This window comes from Sycon ciliatum, chromosome 12, assembly GCF_964019385.1.
Source record: "Sycon ciliatum chromosome 12, ocSycCili1.1, whole genome shotgun sequence".
Lineage (NCBI taxonomy): Eukaryota > Metazoa > Porifera > Calcarea > Leucosolenida > Sycettidae > Sycon > Sycon ciliatum.
Window position 1 is genome coordinate 14,485,254 of NC_088654.1, and position 24,346 is coordinate 14,509,599.

Sequence of the window (24,346 nt, forward strand, 5' to 3'; positions counted from 1 at the left end):
TCGCTTAACCGCACACATCAGTTTTCCACAAAAGATATCGGATAGGCGAGGGAACAGGATAGTCGAATACCATAGTGACGCGCATTTTTAAAAGCACATGTGCCTATATCCGTGCATGAGCGCACCCTCACAGATACATGCATGATTGTAGTAGTAATTTCTGTTGGGCTTGCTGTTTGTACAAAAGGTGGAAAAGCAAGTAAGAACACAGCCTAAAGTTAAGAACGGCGGTGTTGGTTTTCTGGCAACTTGTAGGTACAGTACATATGATGCAGTACTGCAGTACGTATTGTTTCTAAGAACGTGCTACAGCATAAGAACGCGATCAGGCTAACCCCTTGGAAACAATGTTCTTGGGCGCGCGACTCTACTGTAGCTCCTCTCGCTCACACCCACCCACAAACAAATATTTCGTTGGCCATTGAGCGGCCATCTACTAAATAACATAATTATACGATTTTTGATGAAAACAAAATTTGAAAATGCAGCACCTGTAGCACTACAGTCCATTCATCGGAAACTGGCCCGCTGGCTTTTGAAAGTCGGATTTGGGCCGAATTGAGAATCAAAAACCCACTTTAAATCTCAAAAATCTGGGTTTTGGATCTGCTTCTCCATACATTTTGCCATGGCATACCTGTCCTAATTTTGTAAAACCTGGCTGAATTTCTATTTCCCTGTTCTTGGACTTTTCTGGCCTCAAATGTGGCAAGGAGTAATTGCACGGGTCACACAATGCAGGATGTACTGTTGTTTTCACGATATCTACAACTATGTGACAGAGACACCAAAAAGTTAGGGTGCCAGTTTCCAATGAATGGACTGTAGAAATTCCTGGCACATTAAATTATTAATGATGGGCGAGTATAAAACCAATAAATACGAAACAGCGGAATGCTTCGAGACCTGACGTATTCCGATGTCAAAAGAAACGATATCAAAACATGTGTCCACGAGGCCGTTTCTATTCCGAAGGGAAAGCACCTCGGGAGTTGTGTGCGGGACAGTCACTGAGTATCTACAAATAAAACGGAAGATAATGGAAACGAGGCCAATGAGGCAGCATGGAGATGTACAGATACGAGTGTGTGCATGCGCGAGGATCTTACGAGCGTGTGTGTGTGTGTGTGTGTGTGCATGGACCTCGTCTGCCGTATCGTTACACTACAGTAGCTTCTGCTGTTGGTGTTATTGGCGTGTGTGTGTGGGGGGGGGGGGGGGGGGGGGGGGGGGAGCATCTCACAAAGGTACGTATGTACATCGCAGCAGACATGAAACAAAGAAACGGACTGTGAAGACGGGGAAAATAATATCCTATTCTTAGTACACAGCAATCGGGTTACATGCATACGGCCAGCAACACCACCGACATGATGGTGATTGACAGGACGCGAACATAACAACAAGAACAACGACAGCAATCATGGAGGCCAGCTCCCACAGATTTTACACACACAGACACACACACACACAAGACAGAACGGAGGACGAGGGAAAGGGATAAGAGAGGGGAGTGCACGCTCCGGCGTCCATCGTCGCACGGAAACATCGTGCTGTGGCGCACATGCAGACCATGCACATCCAGTGACGGTGAGAGAGAGTGCTGTGAATACGCTGCACACTCCAGTAGCGCAGTACAACCATACTGCAATGTTGATAACTAAGTGCAGCAAGCACCCGCAAGTAGCCAAGCACCAACATACTGCAATGGCGATGACAACGCCACGTGCAGCAAGTATCCGCTTTATCGCTGGTTATACATGTAGTCTGCCTCACCATTGGTTGTAGTTGCGCTCCTGTCGCCGTGACAACGACGAGATGCCGGAGTAGATGAAGATGATGATGCAGGCGGCGAGTAATCTGGCTCTCATCTCCTGCGCGTGCGCCAACTTCGGCTCCGGGCGCTGACGGCGATTGCGTGTCCATGGCGACGACGGGCCGCTTCTGTTGTAGCCGTCGGGCCCGTAGTGCTGCCTGTACCACTCGTCAAAGTTGAACTGGGTGCGTTCGCGGTAGTAGCGCTGTCGTATGTGCGGCGGCATCGTGCCACCGGGGCGCGTGAACGGGTTAAACGGGTCGGCACCGCCGTGTTGCTGGTTGGCATGGTGACGACGCCAGTGCTGCTCCGAGGTGCTCGCGTGCGACGTGGCCCCGCCTGGCCGCGCGCCGCCACTGAAGCCGCTTTTCATGTCGTAGTCGCGCCTCTTGGACACATTGCTCAGCACTCCGTACGCCTCCGAGATCTCCTGGAACTTCATCGTGGCCGTCTTGCTGCCGCCGTGCTTGTCCGGGTGCCACTTCTTCGACAGGTCGTAGAACGCTGTCTTGATTTCGCCCGGCTTGGCCGCCCGTGTCACGCCCAGGGTTTCGTAGTGCGTCCTACACAGTCTGGCGGACATGCTGAAGTAACGCGCACAGCCGCCGCCATCGCCGCCGCCGCCGAAGACAGCATCAGGGCCGACGCGAAACGCGACCCGATGCAGTCGGCGGGCACTGCTGCCCACGGGACGATCGCAGCTGCGGAGTACAGCGTCCGTCAGGGAGGATCTGCCACGAGGCAACATAGCATGTCTTCACGGCGTTGAAGCTACAACGACTGTACGCACACAGGTTTGCACTAACATGGGTAAATCAACATAGACGGTGCTAGCAGCACACCAACAGAAACAGACCCCCGGGAAGAGTGGATGAATCGAGGAGGAACTGTGTGCAATTCCAATTTTTTTTGTCCACTTTCTCAAGAATTCAGGCTCTCTCGCCTCACATTGATCCGACAGACACTGATTCTAAGTGAGCAGTTCACACGCCAATACTCACTACCACTAGGGACTGATGAATGCAACACAAAGAACAAACTAACTCTAGAATAAAGGTGAATACACAGGTAAAGACGACACCGTAACTTCTTTCCTCCCCAGGCAAATTTCACTTTGCTTGCTGAGTGGATATCTGATTTTCTGATCTGGCGGCTCAGGCTTGTGCAGTTGTCTTGGTTACTGTGGCGAATGACGTCATGTTGGAATACTTATTTGAATATGTCACGTGCACAGTTTTGAGTCCTAAATCTTGTCTTGGGCGACGACGATGACGACGCCGATCGAGGAAAGCAAAGACTTCAGGTAACTGGTTACAGCTGTAGAGAAGTCTACCATGTTTGTTACAGCAGGTGCATTGTTTTTGCTTCTGTCGTTGCTAGAACTAACTGTTTACTTGCTACGGTCCAGTGGCTGTGCATGATGTTACCATCCCATTCTCAAGTTTGGGGTATGAGGAGCTTTTCTTACCGGTCTCGTTGGACAACCGGTCCTGACTTCAGAAGTTTTGCTTGGCCTCTGAAAATGATGTCCCGACCAAGCTGAAGATGGGAGGTCAGCGTAAAGTAAAGAAGGTACGATCTTGACCTGGCATGCACCTGTGTAGACTAAAAATGCAGCCATGAGTATTGTACAGGTGGATGGCTGTCATCACGTGTCCTTCGCAGTTTTGGCCTCTGTTGCCTGATGATACTCTTGCATGGTTACAGCCAGGAAAATGTACATGTAGATGGTGCAGGAGGGGGGGGGGGGGGGGGACAGGGGAAACAAACAGGGAACCCATTTCTCCAGTTTCCAATTTTGCTTTGCCACTCGAGTACGGGATCCCCCTGGGAGCAGCGTGCACCCGGGTTGATCGATTTACGGCCGCTTTTTCGTTGTGAGTTGTGAGCTGACAAAAATCGAAAACTGAGCAGGGTTTGAGCACCGTGACAAATTCCCGGCGGCCGCCAACATCCAGAATAACCCAGCGGCAGATGCAGGGCCTCAAGGTAGGGCAGGAATATACATGTGCATCTGACAAACACTGTCACACTGAAACATCTAGTACTGTAAAGTACCGGTGATCCGCCCCCACTCTAACCCCCCCCCCCCCCCCCTCCCCTACGCATGTACTGCTCTGCGAGTGCAGGATGAAATTGTGCACAATCTAGCATGCTAGCGCCCGTCCGTAGATATCAAACTTTTTTCACCAAACAAATTGTTTTAGTTTAGACCCAACCCCGCCCTCCCTCCCCTCAGAAAGTAAAACAATGTTGACATGCATGCATTCATAATTATACAAAAAAAGTCGCAAGTGTGTCACTGCTCCTATGGCCATGTACATTTGCATGCATCAGTGTTTTATGAAACGAAATTGGTCGACCCCCTCCCACCCCATAACGGAATTATTTCGTTTTGCAAACACTTCGGGGTTGGACTTGTCATGTACTCGTTGTACCGTACAGAGTGACCATGGTGACTTGTACACGTTTTGAAGAATGCAACAGATTTTTCTCAAAGATGTGCTCTGTTTCTGGAGTACCGTTTGGTTGGCATGACACTGCCCTATGTGCACCAGCTGTTCGATCCTGTTCTAGATCGTACCAACTAAACACACCCTTGGAGCTGTGAATGGCTAGAAAGCATAATCTCTTTTGTAACTTGATTTGCGACGGGTAACCCGTTGCGGACACTATTGTCGGAAGAAAAATAGGCAGAATATCTTCTCTTCGTGCACGATGCAGCAGTAAATCAGATTTGTTCACCGAGCACTAGGGGTGAAAGTTTGCCCTGAGATCCCGAGTTCGAGTACTCTGATTTTGTCCGATCGAATATTCGAGTATTCTTCATCTCCTAAAAAAATGCACACCAAGGGCCTTAAACATCATAATGATACAACCCTGATTGAACCGATTAGCAGTAGTTTTCTCTCGTGAATCGATTGTTGGGTCATTTGGGCTCTCTCTACTCGTGTACAAATGTTCACCGCAAAGTCTGCGCATCAATATCTACTGACTGCTGCTCTGAAACCGCAGGTCTCTGGTGTAAATGCAAGTACCATGTATAAACGAGTACTCTAATTTCAGAAATTTTCGGTGCTCAATATTTTCGGTATGAGGGCAAAAGGCCACGTTAGGTGAACAGAAATTTTCGGTACAGAGAAGCAGTACCCTGTTGGTTTACGTGTGTTAGTGTTTTTTCGGTGTATTGAAATTTTAGGTATGAAACAGATGCACCGAAAGTACCGAAAATAAAAGTACACCGAAAATTTGTGAAATTTACAGTACTCTGGTTTATTCCGAGTACGATTATTTTTGAAAAAAACCAGCGAGTACTCTAGTATTCGGTATAATTTTTTCACCCCTACCGAGCACCCTCCCTAATGCAGCAGAAGTTTTGTACCACAAATGGTGCCGGGTTATAAAGGGACCACTCCATCCCTGTATCCCTGATAATGACCTGGGTGAAAACTTGGAAACAATCGTTGTGCGTGGTGCAGCCGAGGACTGTTCGTGTGTTGTGGATTGGAGGTGCAGTGAACAGATGACAACGCTACAATGGAACTTCAAAGCTCTGCTGGAAAAAAACGTTAGATGTACATGTACAGTCAGTCAGTATCGCCTATAGCGTTGGTGTTTGATTTTGAGCATTTTTATCACTATAAGCGATACTGCATGCAATGTATGCGAGTGGGGTGTCAAACGACTCAGCGCGCCTTGTACATATGCACTGCATAGGTGGCTACAGCTCCTGACACACAACATCAGCATTTCCTCATGATGGAGGCATGTTCGGTCAACGTGTACAAGCAGAACTCACCAAACAACACTGGATAAGTTCTTCACGAAGAGGTAACAGTGACCACTAACACCCTGTTCTCCTCTGACACCACTTGATTTTACATCAATCACTATAACCAATGCAAAAATAATGTAATAAAGGTTTTTTGAAACATGAATTTGATCACTATAGGCGATATATTACTACTGTAAATATACAAAATTTCGGCGCTGCAAAATTTCGGCACTTCACGATTTTTGACATTTCGGCGGCGATTTATTTTCGGCGTGGGGTAGAGAGCATGGTATAGTGCGACAGGTGCTGTGAAAAATTTCATCGGCGTTTTAATTTAGGCGTTTTGGGTCGGTGCCGAATATAGCCGAAATTAAATAGCTGCCGAAAATTTGTATATTTACAGTATAGACGATTATTACTATACGCGATAACTGTGTATAGTCAGACCTCGCTTAACCGCACACATCTGTTTTCCACAAAAATATCCGGATAGGCGAGGGGACCGGATAACTGACGCACATACTGTATATGCATGTGGCATGTCAAAAGCAGTGACATCGTACATACATGTAGACGGGTCCTATGCAGTACAGCTAGCGTGCACAGTATGAAAAACAAGCGAGAAAAAATGACAAGTGCATGCAACTGAGTGCTGTCGGCATGCACCCAGCAGGTCAAGGACCTCATTTGCTTGTACAACTCCCTGATTCTAGCTTCTGCAAGCCACATGCAACCGGATACGACGAAGCTTTTTGTACACATTTTAACCAGTTTGTACACAAAATCATGCACCGGTATGCGGATCGCGAGGTCCGGTTATGTTGTATGCATAACATATGCTGCACATCGGTAACCAGCGGTTTTCTTCCGGATGGCGAGGGATCCGGATAAGCGAGGTCTGAGTGTATACTTAGTTATGGCAAATGAAAATGAATTTGAGAAATTGATCACTATATCCGGTATATTACTATAGCCACCAATCTTATAGGCGATACTGACTGTACATGTATGTTAGAAGAGAGTGGACAACAAAGGGAGTGTGTCGTGTACAGTCAGACCTCGCTTATCCGCTCCTCTTTTGTCCGGTTCCCTCGCCATCCGGAAGAAAATCGTTGGTTACCGATTTACAGCAGATACCATGCATACATACAATATATGTGTTCGATTATCCGGTTCCCTCGCCTATCCGGATATTTTTTTATGGAAAACGGATGTGTGCGGTTATGCGAGATCTGACTGTACATATACATAATTATACATGTGGGCGCTGAAGGAGCTGTGCTGTTTGCCGCCTCAGTTCTACAGATGGTCCACACCCTGACTCTGAGTGACCATCCTCAAGTTGACAGGGCAGGAAGCATGTCAGTTACAAGCTGTCAAAGTAAAATGCAGCTGTGCTGCACACTAGTGACTAGGGCGACACAGTGAGTGACGTGTTTTATTGAACGCACAAACCAATGACGACAATGATGATATGAATGCAGGCCGAAGAGCAAAGAATTCTAAAAGAGAGTGAAATCTGTCTATGACATGCCCTCAAGGGACCTTCAAAACGTGGTCTCTGTTAACAGGTGGTCTCTGTATCCAGGGTCATTTGACTGAAGATAGCATCCGGCCTCGGTCCTGGGCCTTATACCGTAAAGCCTGTGTATAGGCCCCGGGCGTGTAGAATAGCAGCCTCGATTTCCAGGGCGTATACAAGGGCACGGGCGTTATTAAGGAACCGGGCGTATACTTGGAATAGGGATAGCAGTAAGTATTGGGTATCGGTACCTGTACATGTACGGGTGTTGGCGGCATACCTGGGCGTATACATGGGCATGGGCGCTATTTTGAAACAAAAGTCTTGACTTCCCCTGACTGGGCGTGTACACGGAGGGTGGGCGTAATTTCGAGTGGGTGTATACAGGGGCTTTTACGGTATTAGCGTGGTCGCCATGACCGGTTGTACGGTTTTACTGTATTGTTTGCATGCAGGTGCGGTACTGGCCAAGCCCATTGGCCAAGCCCATACACAGTGCTGGCAGCTAACGGATGTTATCATGTCAGTCAGTGGTTGATACTAGTACACTAATATTGTTAATTTTTAGTATTTACAGTATTTGTAGAAAGGAAAAAGGACATTATGGAAACGAGTTAAGAGTAACTCTCCACCACTGTAACTAGATGCTCTAATTATGCAGTCAGAAAGTGCAACAACTAGGCACAAAACTGACAGAGCACTGAGACATTCGACGTCCTGACACCTAGCTTCAACACATCTCCGTAGCGCTAACCGACAGCCTTCCAACTCGGAAGGTTCAAGGTTATGGAGAGACCATAGAGGGGAAGAGGGGAGATGTGTTGAAGGTAGGTGTCAGGACATCAAATGTCTCAGTACTCTGTCAGTGTTGTGCTTAGTCGTTTCACTTTCTGACTGTATAATTATAGTATCTAGATACAGTGGTGGAGAGTTACTCTTAACTCATTTCCATATGTCCTTTTTCCTTTCTACATTTATTATCGGCTCAATGCCCGAGTTTCGAATTTATTGTATTTCAAGGATTACCCAAAAGCTCAAGTCTAGGCCTGTCCAGGGTATCTCCTATTCAGAAAAATGTCATAATTTGGGGAAAGAGCGTAAGGACAAAGAAAGAAAACAAAGAAAAGAAGCAGACACAGCATGCTGGCATGTCACATGATGTACATGTACGTGTACGTGTACATGTACTATTGTGGGTGTATGCATGATTGCATGTACAGTAAAACCTGGTGTAAGCGACCTCTGAGTTTAGCGACCACCTGCTCTTAATGACCGTTTTCCCATGCACCGACAGTTCTACACAGACACTGTGGGACCTGGTTCTAAAGGCCACCTGGCTTTAACGACCGCTTTTGCTTGCACCGTGGGGTGGTCGCTTAAACCAGGTTTCATTGTACAGCAAAACCTGTGTTTACAGGACTAGACCCTGTATACCAAGCGGAATCCTGTGTTGACCAGACATGTACATGTGCGTGACTGTAGTTGTATACGTAAGATAGTAGGGACCTTTCGCATTTGCTACGAATCGAATGCGAAACGAAAGTTTGATTCGGTTCGTAATCGTTTCGTTGAAAACAGATTCAGTTTTCGCAAGTCGTCATGCAAATGTGCATGGCAACTACGTAGCTTGGCGTACGGGTGTTTACACGCACATGTGCATGGATCATGGAATTAAGGGAAAATGTGTACCTGGCAAAACATGTGTAGCTGGCCAAATAAATGTGTACCTGACGGATTCGGAGCGCGCCACGAATGAAGAGGCTTCCATTCGTGAAAACGAGCTCTCCGCAGGGACTCTGACGCATCCTCGAACCCAGGTGACGAATCAGCATTCGTTTCGTATCCGTACGCGTGGTGCGAAAGGTCCCTAGTGTGACACATGGCACAGATGCAGAGTGCATGTACTACCCTCTACCCCAGTTAGTGTGTCCGCATTTGCCAGGCTGAGATCCGAGTGCAACACGGTCAGTACTCGGGACCCGCCGGAAGCAGCCAGTTTAGATTGGTCCATCCTGTCCTACTACTAGGATGAGTTTGCTCCCACACTGGAGCTCATGCTATTCCGGTCTGCCGACTTGACTTGACACTTGACTGACTCACGACTGCCATCCACAGCACACGAGAAGTCCATCGAACCTTCGACTCGGAATAGCGCGAGCTCCAGCGTGGGAGCAAACTCATTCCTCGGAAAAAATCATCGCCGAAGTCGCAACCACTATTTCATCCTGTCCTAGCCTAATATGGATGCAGCTAATGGGGTCGTTTTCGGCGCTTGTGCCAGTGGTTGTGACTTATCCACTCACCCCCACCGTTAGGCGCTGCATCTGCCGCTAGGGTTTATCGGGGGTTAGCGGCCGTCGTGAGTTCCCTTCGGGAACGGACACGATAATTTACTCTTTTTTTAGCCTATTCTTTAACACAGTTTGCGTATGATATAGTGGGTATACATAACCTCCTCAGTGGCAAACACGACCGTGTTGGTTGCCAACAAGTTGATCCGGGGAGAACCTGACCAACCGGACCGGTTTCGGCGGGGCCTGGTACTGTAGGCGCAGGAGAGTGTCTCCGCTTTTCGCATTTCACAGATGGCCGCATTTTCCAGTGTCCGCGCATACTAAAATCATAAATGTACACAAAATCTGTCCTCGCCGCTTTGCAGGTGTCCGTTTTCTCGGATGTCGACAAGGACAGGTTTGACTGTATATGGGCAGTATTTTTTCCTGACTCCAATCTCTTCTCGAATTTTTAAAAGTCGACTCGGCGTTCCGGGCATTTGTTTTGGATAGATTTCTCAATAATGTGTTTGGAAGAATGATATTGCACGTACATGTAGATGTAGATGTGTGTAGAGGGAAACACACTGTACTCAGCAGTTTTCGGGTTTTATTTCTTGAAGTAAATAGTTGACAGTCCGTGTGTTTTAGGACTGTGTTTTGATATAATTAAAATCTTTCTTTCCTATTCTGCAGTTATATTATGCGTATTGGCACCTCATTGACCCCGCTCGTTCCTCATTCCATTTTATAGCGAAGACTAGCCAAGTTTGCTCGGCGATGTCAACGTGAGAAAGCCTGATAGTGATAGCAATACACTGTGCCATGTCTTGATTTGTATGATGTATTGATTGTACATGGTCATGTACATGTAGTAGATCCATGGTAGATGTATAGGCACTGACTCACTGACTGTATACAGTCGTCCCTCTCTAATCCGGCACCTTTTGCAACGGCATTTTCTGCCGGATAAACAAGGGTGCTGGATTATCAAATCCTGCCCTCCAACCCGGCCCACCTGTTAACGTACATGTTTGTGTCGTACGTCAAAACGTAGGGATTTTCTGTGTCAATCCAAGTACATGTACTTCGTGGAATGCATATCTATAAGATACACTTGGGAATACGAGTGCATAGGATATTCCCAAGTGTATGTTACATGTGTTGTGTATGTTACAATGCTCCCTGACGGTATACGGTGTACAACTGCTGGATTAGAAAATCGAATTGTGTACAGTTTGAGTGATTTGCTGCCCAGCAGAAAATCGCTGCTGGAGGCGGAATTCAAGTGCCGGATTAAAGCATAGAAAATGAACTGAAAAAATCCGTTTTGCCAGAAAGTGTGCTGGTTTGCAAGGGTGCTGGATAAACAAGTGCCGGATTAGAGAGGGACGACTGTATACCGTATTAGTACAGCCGGCTCCACTTATAACGAACTCGCCTTATAGCGAATTCCGCGGCATACCGAAGCATTGTTCGTGTGCCTATCTAAATGAATTGAACCCATACAAAATAACCCTTGGACTTTGTAGGGAACAGATCATTCGCCCTTTATCCTATGGGGCCACATGTAAACCAAAATGCACTGATCAGGGAGTCGTATACAGTCAGACCTCGCTGATCCGGTCCTCTTTTATCCGGATCCCTCGCCATCCGGAAGAAAATCGTTGGTTACCGATTTACGGCATATGCCATGCATACGTACAGTATGTGTGTTCGATTATCCGGTTCCCTCGTCTATCCGGACATTTTGTGAAAAACGGACGTGTGCGGTTAAACGAGGTCTGACTGTATACGACTCCCTGGCACTGATACTTCACCATCATGAGCTTAAAAAGTCATGATAAACTAACGTTGGTTGCAATGATTATGCTTGTGTGTACCCTGTATGTGCATTTCTGTTATGAAGAACTTCTGCTCTAGCCTAAAGAACTAATTCTCCTGCACAATGCCAATGGTGTTCCATAAGGAGTTGACTGTACTCTAGCATGCAATGTAACTACTTGCTGTTGTACCCGTGTTCCGGCCCGGCCTGTAGTGAAACTAACTAAGAGCTGCGATTTGTTTCGGGTTTTTTTATAGCAGATGCTGTAATGTCCCAGATTTACCGCCACGATCTTCTGATACGAGTCGAGTTGGGACAAACGATTTTACACTCTCGACAGTCATGTCTTGTACTAAGTTGTAGTGTGCAGGAACAATGGTCACTGCTGTCTGCATGTGCCATGGCATGGTCATGGAGCACCATCAATACAACACGCGCACTGTGCTGTGTTTTGCGCGTGTCGATCGCATGGCCGTGCCCATGCCAGGATCGACCAGGTGCGGACGTAGATTCTACGACTCGGGAGTTTACACTTACAGAATACAGGGCCCTGGAGCTGTGCAGCATGCAGTTCAGCTAGGCAGGCAGCAGCAGCTGAGCGAAGCTAGCTGTACTTTTTTCGTTCAACCGAGTCTGCGTTGTGTTTTTGGGCCCGTTGGCGTTGCGCTTTCATTCTGGTCAATATTTACGTGGCTTTCATCTGAGTTTGTAGCTAGGTCTTCGTCTCTTGGAGGCGACCGTTTCTGGAATGTTGCCGTACGAGCAGATTTACCGGATCTGAGTTTGAACGGAGAGAACCAAAGGGCAGGAGTAGCCTGCACGACTTACCACAAGTAAGTGGTTCTGCTTGCGATTTCTTGTTATTTTCTCCGTCATATCTAGCGAGCTTATTGTGCTAGTTCTGGAGGCGTGCGCGTTCATTAGCGCTGTGCGAATGCGTTAAATTTCTGCAAAGAGCCGCTTGTGCTGGGTGTTGAATTTGTCGGCTGGTTTGTTGTTTCGTGGTTTTGCTGTTGAACTGAGTCGTGAACTCAAGCAGTGGCACTGGAAATGTCCATTTGTTCGCAATGGAAAAATTGTGCCGGGGTTGTTCGGCTATTTTGCTTCGCACCGGTTCGTTCGCCGACTATTACAAACGCGTGTACGGCGCAATATTTTGTGCGTCAGCTGTGTGGGTGTCTTGTTGGGACTTAGTGGTTAGTGAGCCCTGTGCCGATGGATTTATGTTCTGGTGACTAGCGGTCTGTGTTTCGCTGGGCGGTAAATAGGCTCTGGGTGTTTCCGTGTTGAACTTTTTATTTATTTGTGCATTTGATCAGCTGACAATCAGTGAAGCGTTACTTCCACTCATCGAGCGACGTACTCCGGGGGACATAGGATGATAGGGCGTTGACGTGTCAGTACTTTCTCGTTGCTTCTTTTATCAGTTGCATCCTTGACCTACCGGTATTGCTCAAGGTTTCCCTGTGGTGGGAGATGTTTGTTGCGCAGTGCGTTTGTCCCGCTGCGCGTCTTGGGGCTTCGTGATCAATCAACAGCGAAACAATAAAACCTAGTGGCCTGGCATTGTGACTTATTTTCTTTGTTCTTTCACGATCCCTGCACGTAATGCTAAGCACGGAGCTCTAAGTTAGTTGTAAGGAAATAGATAGTTCTTCGTTCGCTCGTTCATCGCACTTGTACTTTCACTCACCAGTTGCGAAATTTTTTATTTCAAGTCTGAGATCTCGAGTTTGATCACGTGACGACCGGAAGTATGCCGTGCAAATCAGACCGGAGTTGAATCGCAAGACTCGTCATCGAGCGCCGATCCGGACAGGATAGAATGATTCTTTCATTGCTGGGACTCGAGAGCGGCTTCCACTTCTGACAAGTTTTGCTGGAACACCGAGAATTAGTGGTGTTTTGCCTTTTGAGCGAGCGATGTGTGCTGCGTTCATACGTGACTCGCCACTTGTAAAAGTTTGTGCAGCCGCAGTCGTTTGCCAGTGTAAGAACATCTGTGCGCTAACATGGTGGGCTGGATCGAATTTCCGTGTCAGCGACTTGCTTCCGCAGCGCTCCTCTTTAAATTTTACCTGTTTGGTAGTGACTGGCGTGGAGAGAATCGTTCCTGGGATGTCTTTTTTCAATTTATTTTTATATTTTGCCCCTGTCACATTTGTATTGTTGAAGTGTTTGGTCTTGGTTGATGCGCATGTTCAAATTGTTGTGCCAGCACACACGTCGCTGCGATTCTAAACACGACCATGCGCATGCAGGACAATTGACACAAAACAATTATCTTGTGTTGGCTTGCCCTGGGCTTTGTCATGTCAGTGGGTGTCCATGTGCTTTTGTTTACACTGTATGACTGTGTTGGAGAGGAGTGGGCTGCATCCTGTATTTTGTAATGATGGAAAGAAACATCCTGAGTGGCTTCCACTGAGCCACAGTGTGTGACGTGTGTGCGTGTGTGTGTGTGTGTGTGTATGTGTGTGTGTGTGTGTGTGTGTGTGTGTGTGTGTGCATGTATGTGCGTCCCTGATTGCTCCTTGGCTTCAGCTAGTCCTCCATACATGCACATTGTGACTGGTTACCATTCAGGCAAACTCTGCATCTGGGCAAGCGCCCAACTGCATTCAGCGACCACCTGCTGTATGCAGCTGTGTGGTTTACCGTATTATCTCCATTATAAGCCCAACGCTTATAATTATTGTTTCAACCAGTCCGGACGCCGGGCTTCTACAAGAGACTGGGCTTATAATTTTTCTATCATCTGGTACATGCACATTGCTTATTATTATATCAGCAGCACAAAGTTTCGCACCAGGTATTGGGACAGCGGTTTTGTGCTTCCTGGTACACTGAGTGAGCCTGAACTTTAGATCTCGGGGATCACCGACTTTTACCACAGCAATCAGCATATTGTGTTTATGTGATGTGTGACGTCAAACATGCATGGACATGATCCATACAGTTCTCCATTATAAGACCTGCGCTTATATTGGAGACTGCGCTTGTATATCTTCGAAGCCCTCTTGGAGTGCGCTTATAATAGAGACTGGGCTTCTACAAGAGACTGAGCCTGTAATGGAGATAATACGGTATTTGGGGTCGGGCAGGGCAACAGTTACCCTGTAACCCATTTTCCGAAATTGTCTTGCCATGCAAAAATGCAACTTGGGGGTTAAGACTACCGACTGCATTTTTTTCGTTGAATTGCCTGAAAACACTAAAATCGGCAAATGAGTGTGTGTGTGGGGGGGGGGGGTCAATCAGAGTAAGGGGCGCTACACCCCCTTTGGCTAGAGCCCTGCGTAGTATAATCCGCACTTTCAAACACCAGTAGTTCACCGTAAAAAAAATCTGTGCGGCTTATGCTACGATGATCAAGTTGACAGTGGTAAATGGGGTAGATGTCTTTATTTCGTGACAAAAAGTCTGGGTGTGGCTTATACATGTAATCAGCAACATTTAGTTAACTTTGTATACAGTAACACTTGCCCTTGGCGCAACGGAAACTGTCCTCATATGATTTCACGTGATGCAGAGATGCACATTCGATCCACAGCTTGTCGGTGCATGACAATTTTGTCCGGTCAATACAGGATGCCACTTGGTACAGGGTCCGGCAAACACAGGTTTTACTGTAATAGGTAAAGTTATCCGGATTTTCGGCCGCATCACCTGACCTGTTGAGGAATACACCAAGCAAACACCTTTGCATCGGCGTACTGTATAAGCAGAAATATCCGTCTGGAATTTAATTTCGTCTTTTTCGTCCAAGGAGCTTTTGAACTAAATTAAATGCCGGACGAATGTCGATTTGTCCAGCTTTTCAATACACTCTTATGATCCATGGACGAAATTTACAGCCGGACGAACTCCCTTTCTTTGGAGTTGGTCGAAATTATTGACCGACGAAATTTTCTGCCTCTACAGTACCTAACACATACTGAGAAGGACCCAGAAGCTGTCTGTGACTCTGACTATTTCTGAGTTCCATACCCTTCTCTGTATGTGTATAGGAAATTAGGTATGCGCTCTGTAGCCAGGGTACATGACAGTGTTGCTTGATGTCATCCAGTTGCGTTACTCCAGTACTTGCCGGGCGTTGCGCAGCCCCAGAGGCCAGACCTGCGAACACTGGGCTGCGAAATTGTGCTAGGCGCACACTTGAGTGAAGCGACTGGATTTTATTGAGCAGCACTGTCTCTCTCTCTTTCTCTCTCTCTCTCTCTCTCTCTCTCTCTCTCTCTCTCTCTCTCTCTCTCTCTCTCTCTCTCTCTCTCTCTCTCTCCCTCTCTCTCTCTCTTTCTTTTTCGACACCACTACTCGCTCTATGTGTATGCACAATTGACGGACATTCCGTCCCTGACTGTAGAGGGTACTGTTTCAAGGATCGTGCGTGTGTCCTCTCGGTCGTTTGGTGTTGTTATTTTCCGTCCACTGAGCAGACCCATGTAAACACACGTGTACACACACAAACCCAAACACACGTACGCATGCATAAGTGCATGTCTCTGTCTGTTGAAACGTTCTGAGAGATCTAATGTGCTCTTTTTTTTGGTTTGACGTTCCTTGTCCTGGTCTATTCTCCGTTGTCGACGTTATTGTACTCTCTTTGGTAGTTTAGTTATGGATAGGCGCTCTCATCATGCTCCGTAAGTCCGACCTGGAATGCGTGTATTTATGTTCGGCCAGCGTTGATTGTCTTGTTGCGCGCTAATGTATAGCGCTGGCCAAAGAAATCCAACCTCTTGAATAAAGTAGCGCCGCGTTCGAGTGCACACACCAGTATGTGTAGTGCTAGGGCCGTGTGGCGCCCAGCGAGTATTTTATTCATGAGATTGGATTTCTTTGTCCAGTACTGTACATCACTCACTGCCCTGTTCAGCTACGGTGCTGCTCAGTGAAATCCAGTCGCGTCACTCAAGTACGTGCCGGGCATAGTTTTCGCAGCCCGGTATTCGCAGGTCTATGGCTGCGCAACGCCCGACGTGTACTTGAGTGACGGGTCTGGATTTCACTTATGCAATACTGTACTTCCACGTATGTTCACGTTTGTCCGGTTTTGTTTTAGTCCTGTGACGTCATGCCTGGACCCGTGTGTGTTTAGCTGTGTCCGAGTTGTCCTCGTAGCTGTGTCGTAATCCGTGCCCTTGTTTTGTCCTGTCGTTTCCAGTTTTACGCTCTGTGTTGTCTCCGTGCTGTGTGTTTTGTGCGATCGTTGCTGTTGCTGTTGCCGTCGGTTTAGTGTCCTGTTATGTCAGTCGGTGTTATGTACTGTCTCTATCGGTCATGGTGCGAGTTTGTCTTGTCTCCCTCGTGCGTTTGTTTGGTGTCCGTCCTTTGGTGTGCCTGTTGGGACCTTCCGGTGGGTGGGTGGTTGGTTGGCTGCTTCTTTTCAGTGTGTGGTGTGTATGCATGGCTCTGAGGAGATAGAGACGTCCAAGTTGCATGTCATATACATGTGTGTTTGCCTTCGTGCGCATGTCACGGAATCTATTCGCTTGGAAAAGAGCTCTGCCATACGCTATCCATGATAGGTGCTGGCCTTCATTTTGCCGGAGGAGTATGTTACCCTCAGCGGGATGTGCACAGTCACACTGGAGTATGATGTCAACGAGATTTGCACCGTCACACCGGAGTATGATGTCATCACCGAGGTTTACATGATCATGCAGGCGAGGCGTGCATTTCGCTCTGTTGACCTCTGTTAGCCGGATGTGCATGGTGCGCGTTTGTACGACACGGTCGCATTCTTGTCCTGATCGTGTTCTCGCGTGTGTGTCTGTGCTCCCACGTCCTATGCGTGTGTTCCCTCGTCCTATACGTGTGTGCCCTCTCCTTGTAGACGCAGCCGCTGGAGTGAAGCCAGTCGCGCTGCCCCCGGCACTCTGTCGACCAACGGTTCCTATGCGATGAACCCATTCCAATCGCTGATGCCGTCATCCAGTGGTTACTCATCAGGTCAGGGCCTGGCGCGCTGCGCAAACAATCTATGTCTTGTGCTGTAGCGTGTACGCTGCTGGTGTGACGTGTGTGTAGTAGTACTGTGTGCGTAGTGTACATGTAGAAACTGTGGAACCAACATGGCTGACTTATGTCTGTGTAGTGTGTTTACTGTGGAGTCAACATGGCTGACTTATGTCTGTGTAGTGTGTTTACTGTGGAACCAACATGGCTGACTTATGTCTGTGTAGTGTGCTTACTGTGGAGTCAACATGGCTGACTTATGTCCGTGTAGTGTGTTTACTGTGGAACCAACATGGCTGACTTATGTCTGTGTAGTGTGCTTACTGTGGAGTCAACATGGCTGCCATGTCTGTGTATTATATGTACTGTCGAGCCAGCATGGCCGACATATGTATGTTTGAAATCTTTTATTCTCACGATGGCCTGTGGCGAATAAGAGAAAAGGAATTACAGGCACGGGGATCGAATACAGAGAGATCAGCGTTTAGCTGCTTGATGAAGTAGTAGCGATGGCAATAGGGAGTTTATCACGTAGGCTGGGCACAATGGAGCTGTAGATGTGCTGAGCAAGTACATACATGCATTGTATGTATTGTATAATCTGTGGAACCAACATGGCCACCATGTTTGTACATGTAGTGTGTTTACTGTGCACCCAACATGGCTGACTCATGTATGAACTGTACCAACTGTAATTTCACAAATTTTCGGTGTACTTCTATTTTCGGTACTTCGGGTGCGTCTGTTTCAGAACTAAAATTTCAATACCCCGAACAAACACTAACACACATACCGGTAATCCAATAGGGAACTGCTTCTCTGTACCTAAAATTTCTGTTCACCTAACCTGGCCTTTTGCCTTCATACCGACAATATTGAGCACCTAAAAATTCTGAAATGAGAGTAAACTGTAAAGCCAATATGGCTGGCATGTGTGTGTAGTGAATAGCCCGCGGGAACCAACATGGCCGATGTCATGTGACCCAATGATGCATGGAAGTGCCTGGAGTTGGAACCCAACGTGGCAGTCCGTCATGTCATCCGTGCATCCAGTGAATGGGTAGCCGACATAGCTGCTTGACCTGCCCATGTAAGATACAAGTCTCTGCGGGGGTCGGTGGGTCGCTGTACACGATCAAGTATGGGTGCAGCATTGCTGTTCCGACACTGATATGTTATTGACTGAGTAGGTGGTATTAATTTTATCATGGTGTTTCAACGTGTATGGTGGAGAATTGTAGAAACAAGTGGTCAATATGGCACTGGTCAAATATGGTACTGGTCAAATATAGCACTGGTCAAATATAGCACTGGTCAAATATGGCAAATATTTGACTAGTGGAGATCAGGGTAATTAGTGGAAATCAATATGAATCCATGATAATGCTGAATACATGATTTGTATACATTGCTGAGGTTCTGCTCCAAGTATCAAATGTGTGCTGTGCTGTTCCGTGGGGTTCAACCTACCGCTTCTTCATTTTGGTTTTTCTCCCCTTACTGTTTCGGTGGGGTTTGCTTGAGATAAGCAGCTGCTTGTACACAGTGAGGTTATTCTGGGATATGATGTGCTAGGTGTGAATTGACAGTGCAATGCGTGGATTGACAGTGCGATGTGCTGCATCTGGGCGGTCCTTGCTGAGTGATTTTTGCGGAATAGCACAGCGGGGAACTGGAGAGGTTGCTGTAGTTGCTGGCTTGGTATCCTTGACGAGAGGACTTCTCGCTAACGCAGACAGGCATAATGGGATGGTCTAAGACCATGATTGAGAAACAGAGGGTGCCAGGTTCAAGTCCTGCGTGGAAGCGGAAGGATTTTTCCTGCCGTGCTGCGACCCACAGTTAATTGGAAACTCGTGGCCTGGCACGAGGGAAACACGGATGCAGCGAATGGGATTTTTGGTCTTTGACCACTTTGCTGGTGGGCTGATCTACTCACCTCCCATCGCTTTAGGAGCTGCATCTGCGCCTTTGATCTTTTCAGGGCGGTGGTGTCCCTACGGATGCTGAAAACTCAATAATTATAACCGAGTCTCAAGCGATCCGTGATTTTTTTGTCCGTGACGTAGCGACTGTATGCGTAAGGTAGTCCTTTCATTCAAGTCCAGTCTTCTGCAATGCCACGGCCGTAGTACTCTAATTTCAGAAATTTTCGGTATGAGGGCAAAAGGCCAGGTTAGGTGAACAGACATTTTAAGTACAGAAAAGCAGTTCCCTATTGGATTCTGTGTGTTAGTGTTTGTTCGGTGTGTTGAATTTTTTAGGTATGAAACAGATGCACCGAAAGTACTGAAAATAAAAGGTACACCGAAAATGTTGTAAAGTTACAGTGTGTTGAGACTTGTGTCGGCAGGGGGTCGCCCTGCACTGGTCATGGCAGGCGTGAGGTGAAGCCCGCCTTGGAGGTCACCCTGTGGGACATCCAGGCAATCTGCTGGGATTTCCCAAGTAAAACTGACTAATTACCGATAGCTCGGAGTACGTCTGAACAGTTAAATCAAAACTGACTTACCAGACAGCTTCTTGAAGTCGGAACGACTTGCTGAATTGATTGCAATGATGTATAGACCCATGTCGAGTGTATGCTTGGCTGCGTAGCATACGTACATTGGTGGTCATTGGAGTTTTGTAATTGGTAATGGGTGCCGAGTTCCGGAGTATACGTGCGGTGCTGGTGGTCTGTGGAGTTGTGTAATTGGCCGTGTGCTGCGGTGAGATGGCAATGGCGTGCAGCAAACGACCTGCAGAGTGGGCGGCGTGCACACCATTCAGCACTGCTCTTTGGCGAGGACTTAGCTCGTCGTTCGGTGCATGCAGGTGTCGGAGTCGTGCATGGCATGCTGCTGGTGCACGCATTCTTTGTAGACTTGCGAGCAATTTGTCGGTGCATGCGGGTTTCGGAGCGTTGCATGGCATGCTGCTACTCACAGACTTGGTTGACTTGCAAGCAGTTCATTCATGTCTAGTACAGCTTTGGCGACGGTCGTGGTCTAGCGTCCGGCCCCGAGATACATTCTCATTGCCAGCGGGCTCCACAAGCTCACTTCTCTCTGCTGTGCTGTTGACTCACCACAGCACAAACGCATCACCTTTCTTTTTGTTTTGTTTAGTGATGTGTATATTGAACCAGTACAGTCTGTAAACCTTCCCACTCAAGAAGAACAAGAGGTCTGGGTCTATACGTACCGACATTCTAAGAAGATCAAGAGCTCTGTTGTGGAGGATTGGAGTGTTTTCTCTCTAGCATAGGCTTTCAGTGCAGCAGAATCCTTGTCAGACCTAGCCAGTACTTCATCCTCAAATTCTTCTTGTTCGTAGCCGGTCGACTGGGCACTGAAGTAAAACCAAGCCAAGGTCACGTTGTACGGAATTGGTTTAGCGTAGTCTATCAGTGCACTAGTATCGTTGCCAGGCCTAACCGGTACACCATGCTCCAAGACTGCTTCACATAGCCAGATCACTGGGCACTGAGTAGCCGCAGTAAAACAACCAATGTTGCGTTGTGCCGAATTGGAGTGTTGACTGCTTGGCATAGTCTAGCACTGCGCCAGAATCTTTATCAGGGGTAATCGGTGCACCATGCTCCAAGACTGCTTTACGTAGCCAGATCACTGAGCACTGTGTAGTCTGCTGCAGTAAAACAACCAAGGTCGTGTTGCTCTGCACGACTGACTTTGGCAAGGGCCCGCCGTAGGGTTAGAGAGGGCTCCTGGAATACCAGGCACCGTTGTGGATATGATCAGACAGGACAGTGGCTACCGTACCGAGACGGGAGAGGATGCTATTGCGCTCAGACTCAGCCCGGATATGGCCATTTCGTCCGTAGCCAGCGGATTGATGTTCTGTAAGCGTTTGTCGTCCACGCAATTCAGAGTTTCTGCATAGGCATGGCTCTTATCCACAAAGAGTGAGAAGAGCAGAAGAGTAACTGTATTGCCGTCGTTATTCTTTGTGTATAGTGCTCTACATCCTGGTGTATTGAGCACACACATGCACACACACACACACGCATACACACACGCACGTGCACTCACGCACACACACACACACAGCCAAGCTATTGGGTCGGGCCAGAGCACAGTCTGGAGTGGTGGCGTCGCTAGCATTGTCGTGGTCGTTGAGATCCGATGGGATGACCCGGGGCCGGCGCCCTTCCTGCTTTTAGCGTGTACACGCACTGTAGTTCATGCACACACTGCAAAAATGGACCAGCGGTGTTCGCGGCTGCCAGGCCAGCGTCCCGTGGCCACTCGACTTCTCAATAGATTTCAATAGAGAGGTTCCGCACTATGTAAAGTTGAGCAACTTTACGTTAGTGGCCGGGAAAAGCCCGTGAATTCGCGAGTTTGCACTCCCCTCACGGAAAGTTGTCTACGTAGAGCACGTAGATAGGGCTCTGATAACGTAGGTGCTTCGTAAGTGGATTGGGGTACACTTGTATGACTCTCTCCCCAGGTCGATCCGGTCGTACACTTCTGTGTCCGGAGTTGCTAAGGGCAGCTACATGATTTGAAAACTCTGTATGGCGGAACACAGATCCGCATGCAGTTTACGTCGAACTTTCCGTAGGTCGACTACGTTTTTTACTATCATAGTTGCACTATGCGGAACGTCTCTAATGTCAGCTACAGTTGCTGAATTGATGTACTATGTGTGGCCAAGTCTGTTGCAACTACTCTCCGATGATGCAATGTCGAGTAATAATTCTCGTGTGGTGTAATGTTTTAGTAATTCCCACTGCTGCCGTGTCTGCTGCATGTTTCTATGACCTGTTCACAGTGTCGGGAATGTCCGAGTCGGCGTCCAGCTTTCTTCACTATGGCGACGTCACGTCGCTGTTTGCCGAGGGCCCAGTGCAGGGCTTCATCAGCACACTCGGGTAAGTAGAACACATAGACACTGGGGAGATGCGCGGGGAACCCTAGTCACATGACTGACTATGCGGGGAACCCTAGTCACATGACTGACTATGCGGGGAACCCTAGTCACATGACTGACTATGCGGGGAACCCTAGTCACATGACTGGCTATGCGGGGAACCCTAGTCACATGACTGACTATGCGGGGAACCCTAGTCACATGACTGACTATGCGGGAAACCCTAGTCACATGGCCGCGACTGTGCATGTAAACATCAACTGCCTTGTCTATAACGTCGAAACCCGAGAGATGTTACTAATTCTATGACCTGGTTTTTTTGCCAAAAACCGCATTGTACAATGCGTACAATGCGCAGACACCACTTTTTTCTTTTTTCTTATTTTCTTTTTTTGCTTGATCGATTCACAGAAAGTGTTTGACCGGTGTCGTACATATATATGTGGTCCTCTTAACCCTTGAACTTGAACTTATTATGATGTGGTGTATGTACTCTGTGTGGTTTGGTGCAGTCTCGTCGACGACAGATGTGTTGTGCAGCCAGAGGCCGGCAACCTGGTCAACCCACCATCGAAGTTCAGAGGTACGGTCGAAACCTGACAAGGGGAGCCCTCTGATAAGTGATAACACCGCGGCCGGGGAGGGTAGTATCTGGGGAGACTACATGGGCGACTCGCTAAGATATATTGAATGATTTTCGTCTCGTTCCCGGGTTGCCCGTTCTAGTGCGCTTGGTGCATGGCCGATTTATACACACTCTCACTCGCTTGTCTAGTTTTGCACTGAGCGCACAACGACTGTGTGTGTTTCGTGATTTGTATGGAAACGACTTAGGCAGGTTTTTTCTTGTGGAGTTTATGGCTAGCGTTATTTGACGAGAATCATTACCCCCGTCTGATGCAGGAGCCAGTAAATGATGTGCCGCAAACGGCACGGCGCGTTGTCTGTTTTGCGTTCAATGCGTTTTACACTAAACAAGTTTTCTTGTATTTTTTTATTCATTGACGAACACACATGCATAGGTGCACTCAAGTTTGTTTACAAGTATGGCTTGTAGCCGCGTACACGTAACACTGTTCTTCTCTACCACCCGTTGTGTCTCTCCACTCACCCACAGGCTGCCTGTTCAAGATTGTGCCCATACATTTACCATGTGATTCCCATGCGTTTCCCATGTGATTCCCATGTGTTGCCCATGCGTTTCCCCTGTGTTTATCTCTCCACTCACACGCAGACTGCCTGTTCAAGATTGTGCCCATGTACCGCTACGCGGCACGCAAGCAGTTCAAGGAGGCTGGCAAGCGTGATACGTGGAACATCCCGGATGTCATGCTCGTCAACCGCCTCAAGGAGGCCGTGGAACACGAACAACGTCAGAACGAGGAAGAGCAGCGCAAGAGCCTCGGTGAGGTGGTCACCTATGGCAGCGTGGTGCAGGTAAGCTGCTTGAACACGTGTCAGATATCCATATGTTTGTATGTACATCTATAATGCATGTGTAGTTGCATGACTGTGTAGTTGCATGTGTACAGTCAACTTCGCTAATAACGACTGCGGATATAACGACAATTCGCGAATAACGACCGAATTTCCATGCCCAGAGCAAAGTCCCATCTAACTGTATACATTTAACTTCGGATATAACGACTATCTGAATAACGACAATTCGCGTATAGCGACATGCTTTTAGTGCCCCGAGGTCATATTCACTGCTTGAATAACGACTTTCTGGGCTTTTGACAGCTATTTCAAGTACCCGTCAGTCAAGTACATGATTGTACATGTACCTATCATGCAGAAGTACCAGAACCTATGGTGATGGATATTATTATTATAAAGGCACACATGCAAGAAAATGCAGCCAAGGGGGGGGGGGGGGCTTTTTCTTCCTTTTTTATCTTCAAAATTGTTGGATTTACCAGCACACCTATTATGTATACAATGTACATGTAGTTGTACATGATTGCACAGTAATCATCATACATGTATGTACATGTCCCTGGCCCTGTAGATGGCTCAAAAGGCATATTTTTTCAATTGATTTCCCTTGCATATTGAATTTTTAGTTCCTTTCAACTGCAATATGAAAATAAAGTACACATTGACATAGAGCAAGAAAAGAGCTTGATTTTGATATGCATGTCATACTATACAAAATATGGGTTCACATACATTCAAATGGGACTTCGGTTATAAGGACACTTCGCGAATAAGGACACTTTTCTGATGCCCCACCGAATGTCGTTATTGGCGAAGTTGACTGTAGTTGAATGTGATGTCATCTCGACTAGCATGT

At 47.5% G+C, this 24,346-nt stretch overlaps 2 protein-coding genes across 4 annotated transcripts in view; one reads left to right on the top strand and one right to left on the bottom strand.

The window, feature by feature from the left end:
- Positions 1-409: 409 nt before the first annotated feature.
- LOC135828140 (dnaJ homolog subfamily C member 30, mitochondrial-like) lies at positions 410-2,951 on the bottom strand. Its single transcript, XM_065340579.1, has one exon. The coding sequence runs from the start codon at positions 2,562-2,564 to the stop codon at positions 1,773-1,775; it is 792 nt and encodes a 263-aa protein (XP_065196651.1). The 5' UTR covers positions 2,565-2,951; the 3' UTR covers positions 410-1,772.
- Positions 2,952-11,642: 8,691 nt separating this feature from the next.
- The window catches only part of LOC135828775 (inositol 1,4,5-trisphosphate receptor type 1-like), an 89,855-nt gene continuing 77,151 nt past the window's right edge, over positions 11,643-24,346 (top strand). For 2 of the 3 annotated variants that reach the window (XM_065341200.1, XM_065341201.1), the window contains exons 1-5: positions 11,643-12,044; positions 17,051-17,166; positions 21,952-22,051; positions 22,563-22,633; positions 23,285-23,487. In XM_065341200.1, the coding sequence (XP_065197272.1) occupies positions 11,680-12,044; positions 17,051-17,166; positions 21,952-22,051; positions 22,563-22,633; positions 23,285-23,487 (855 nt within the window). In that variant the 5' untranslated portion in view covers positions 11,643-11,679. The remainder of the gene's footprint in view (positions 12,045-17,050; positions 17,167-21,951; positions 22,052-22,562; positions 22,634-23,284; positions 23,488-24,346) is intronic. The other variant, XM_065341202.1, reaches the window with a different exon arrangement.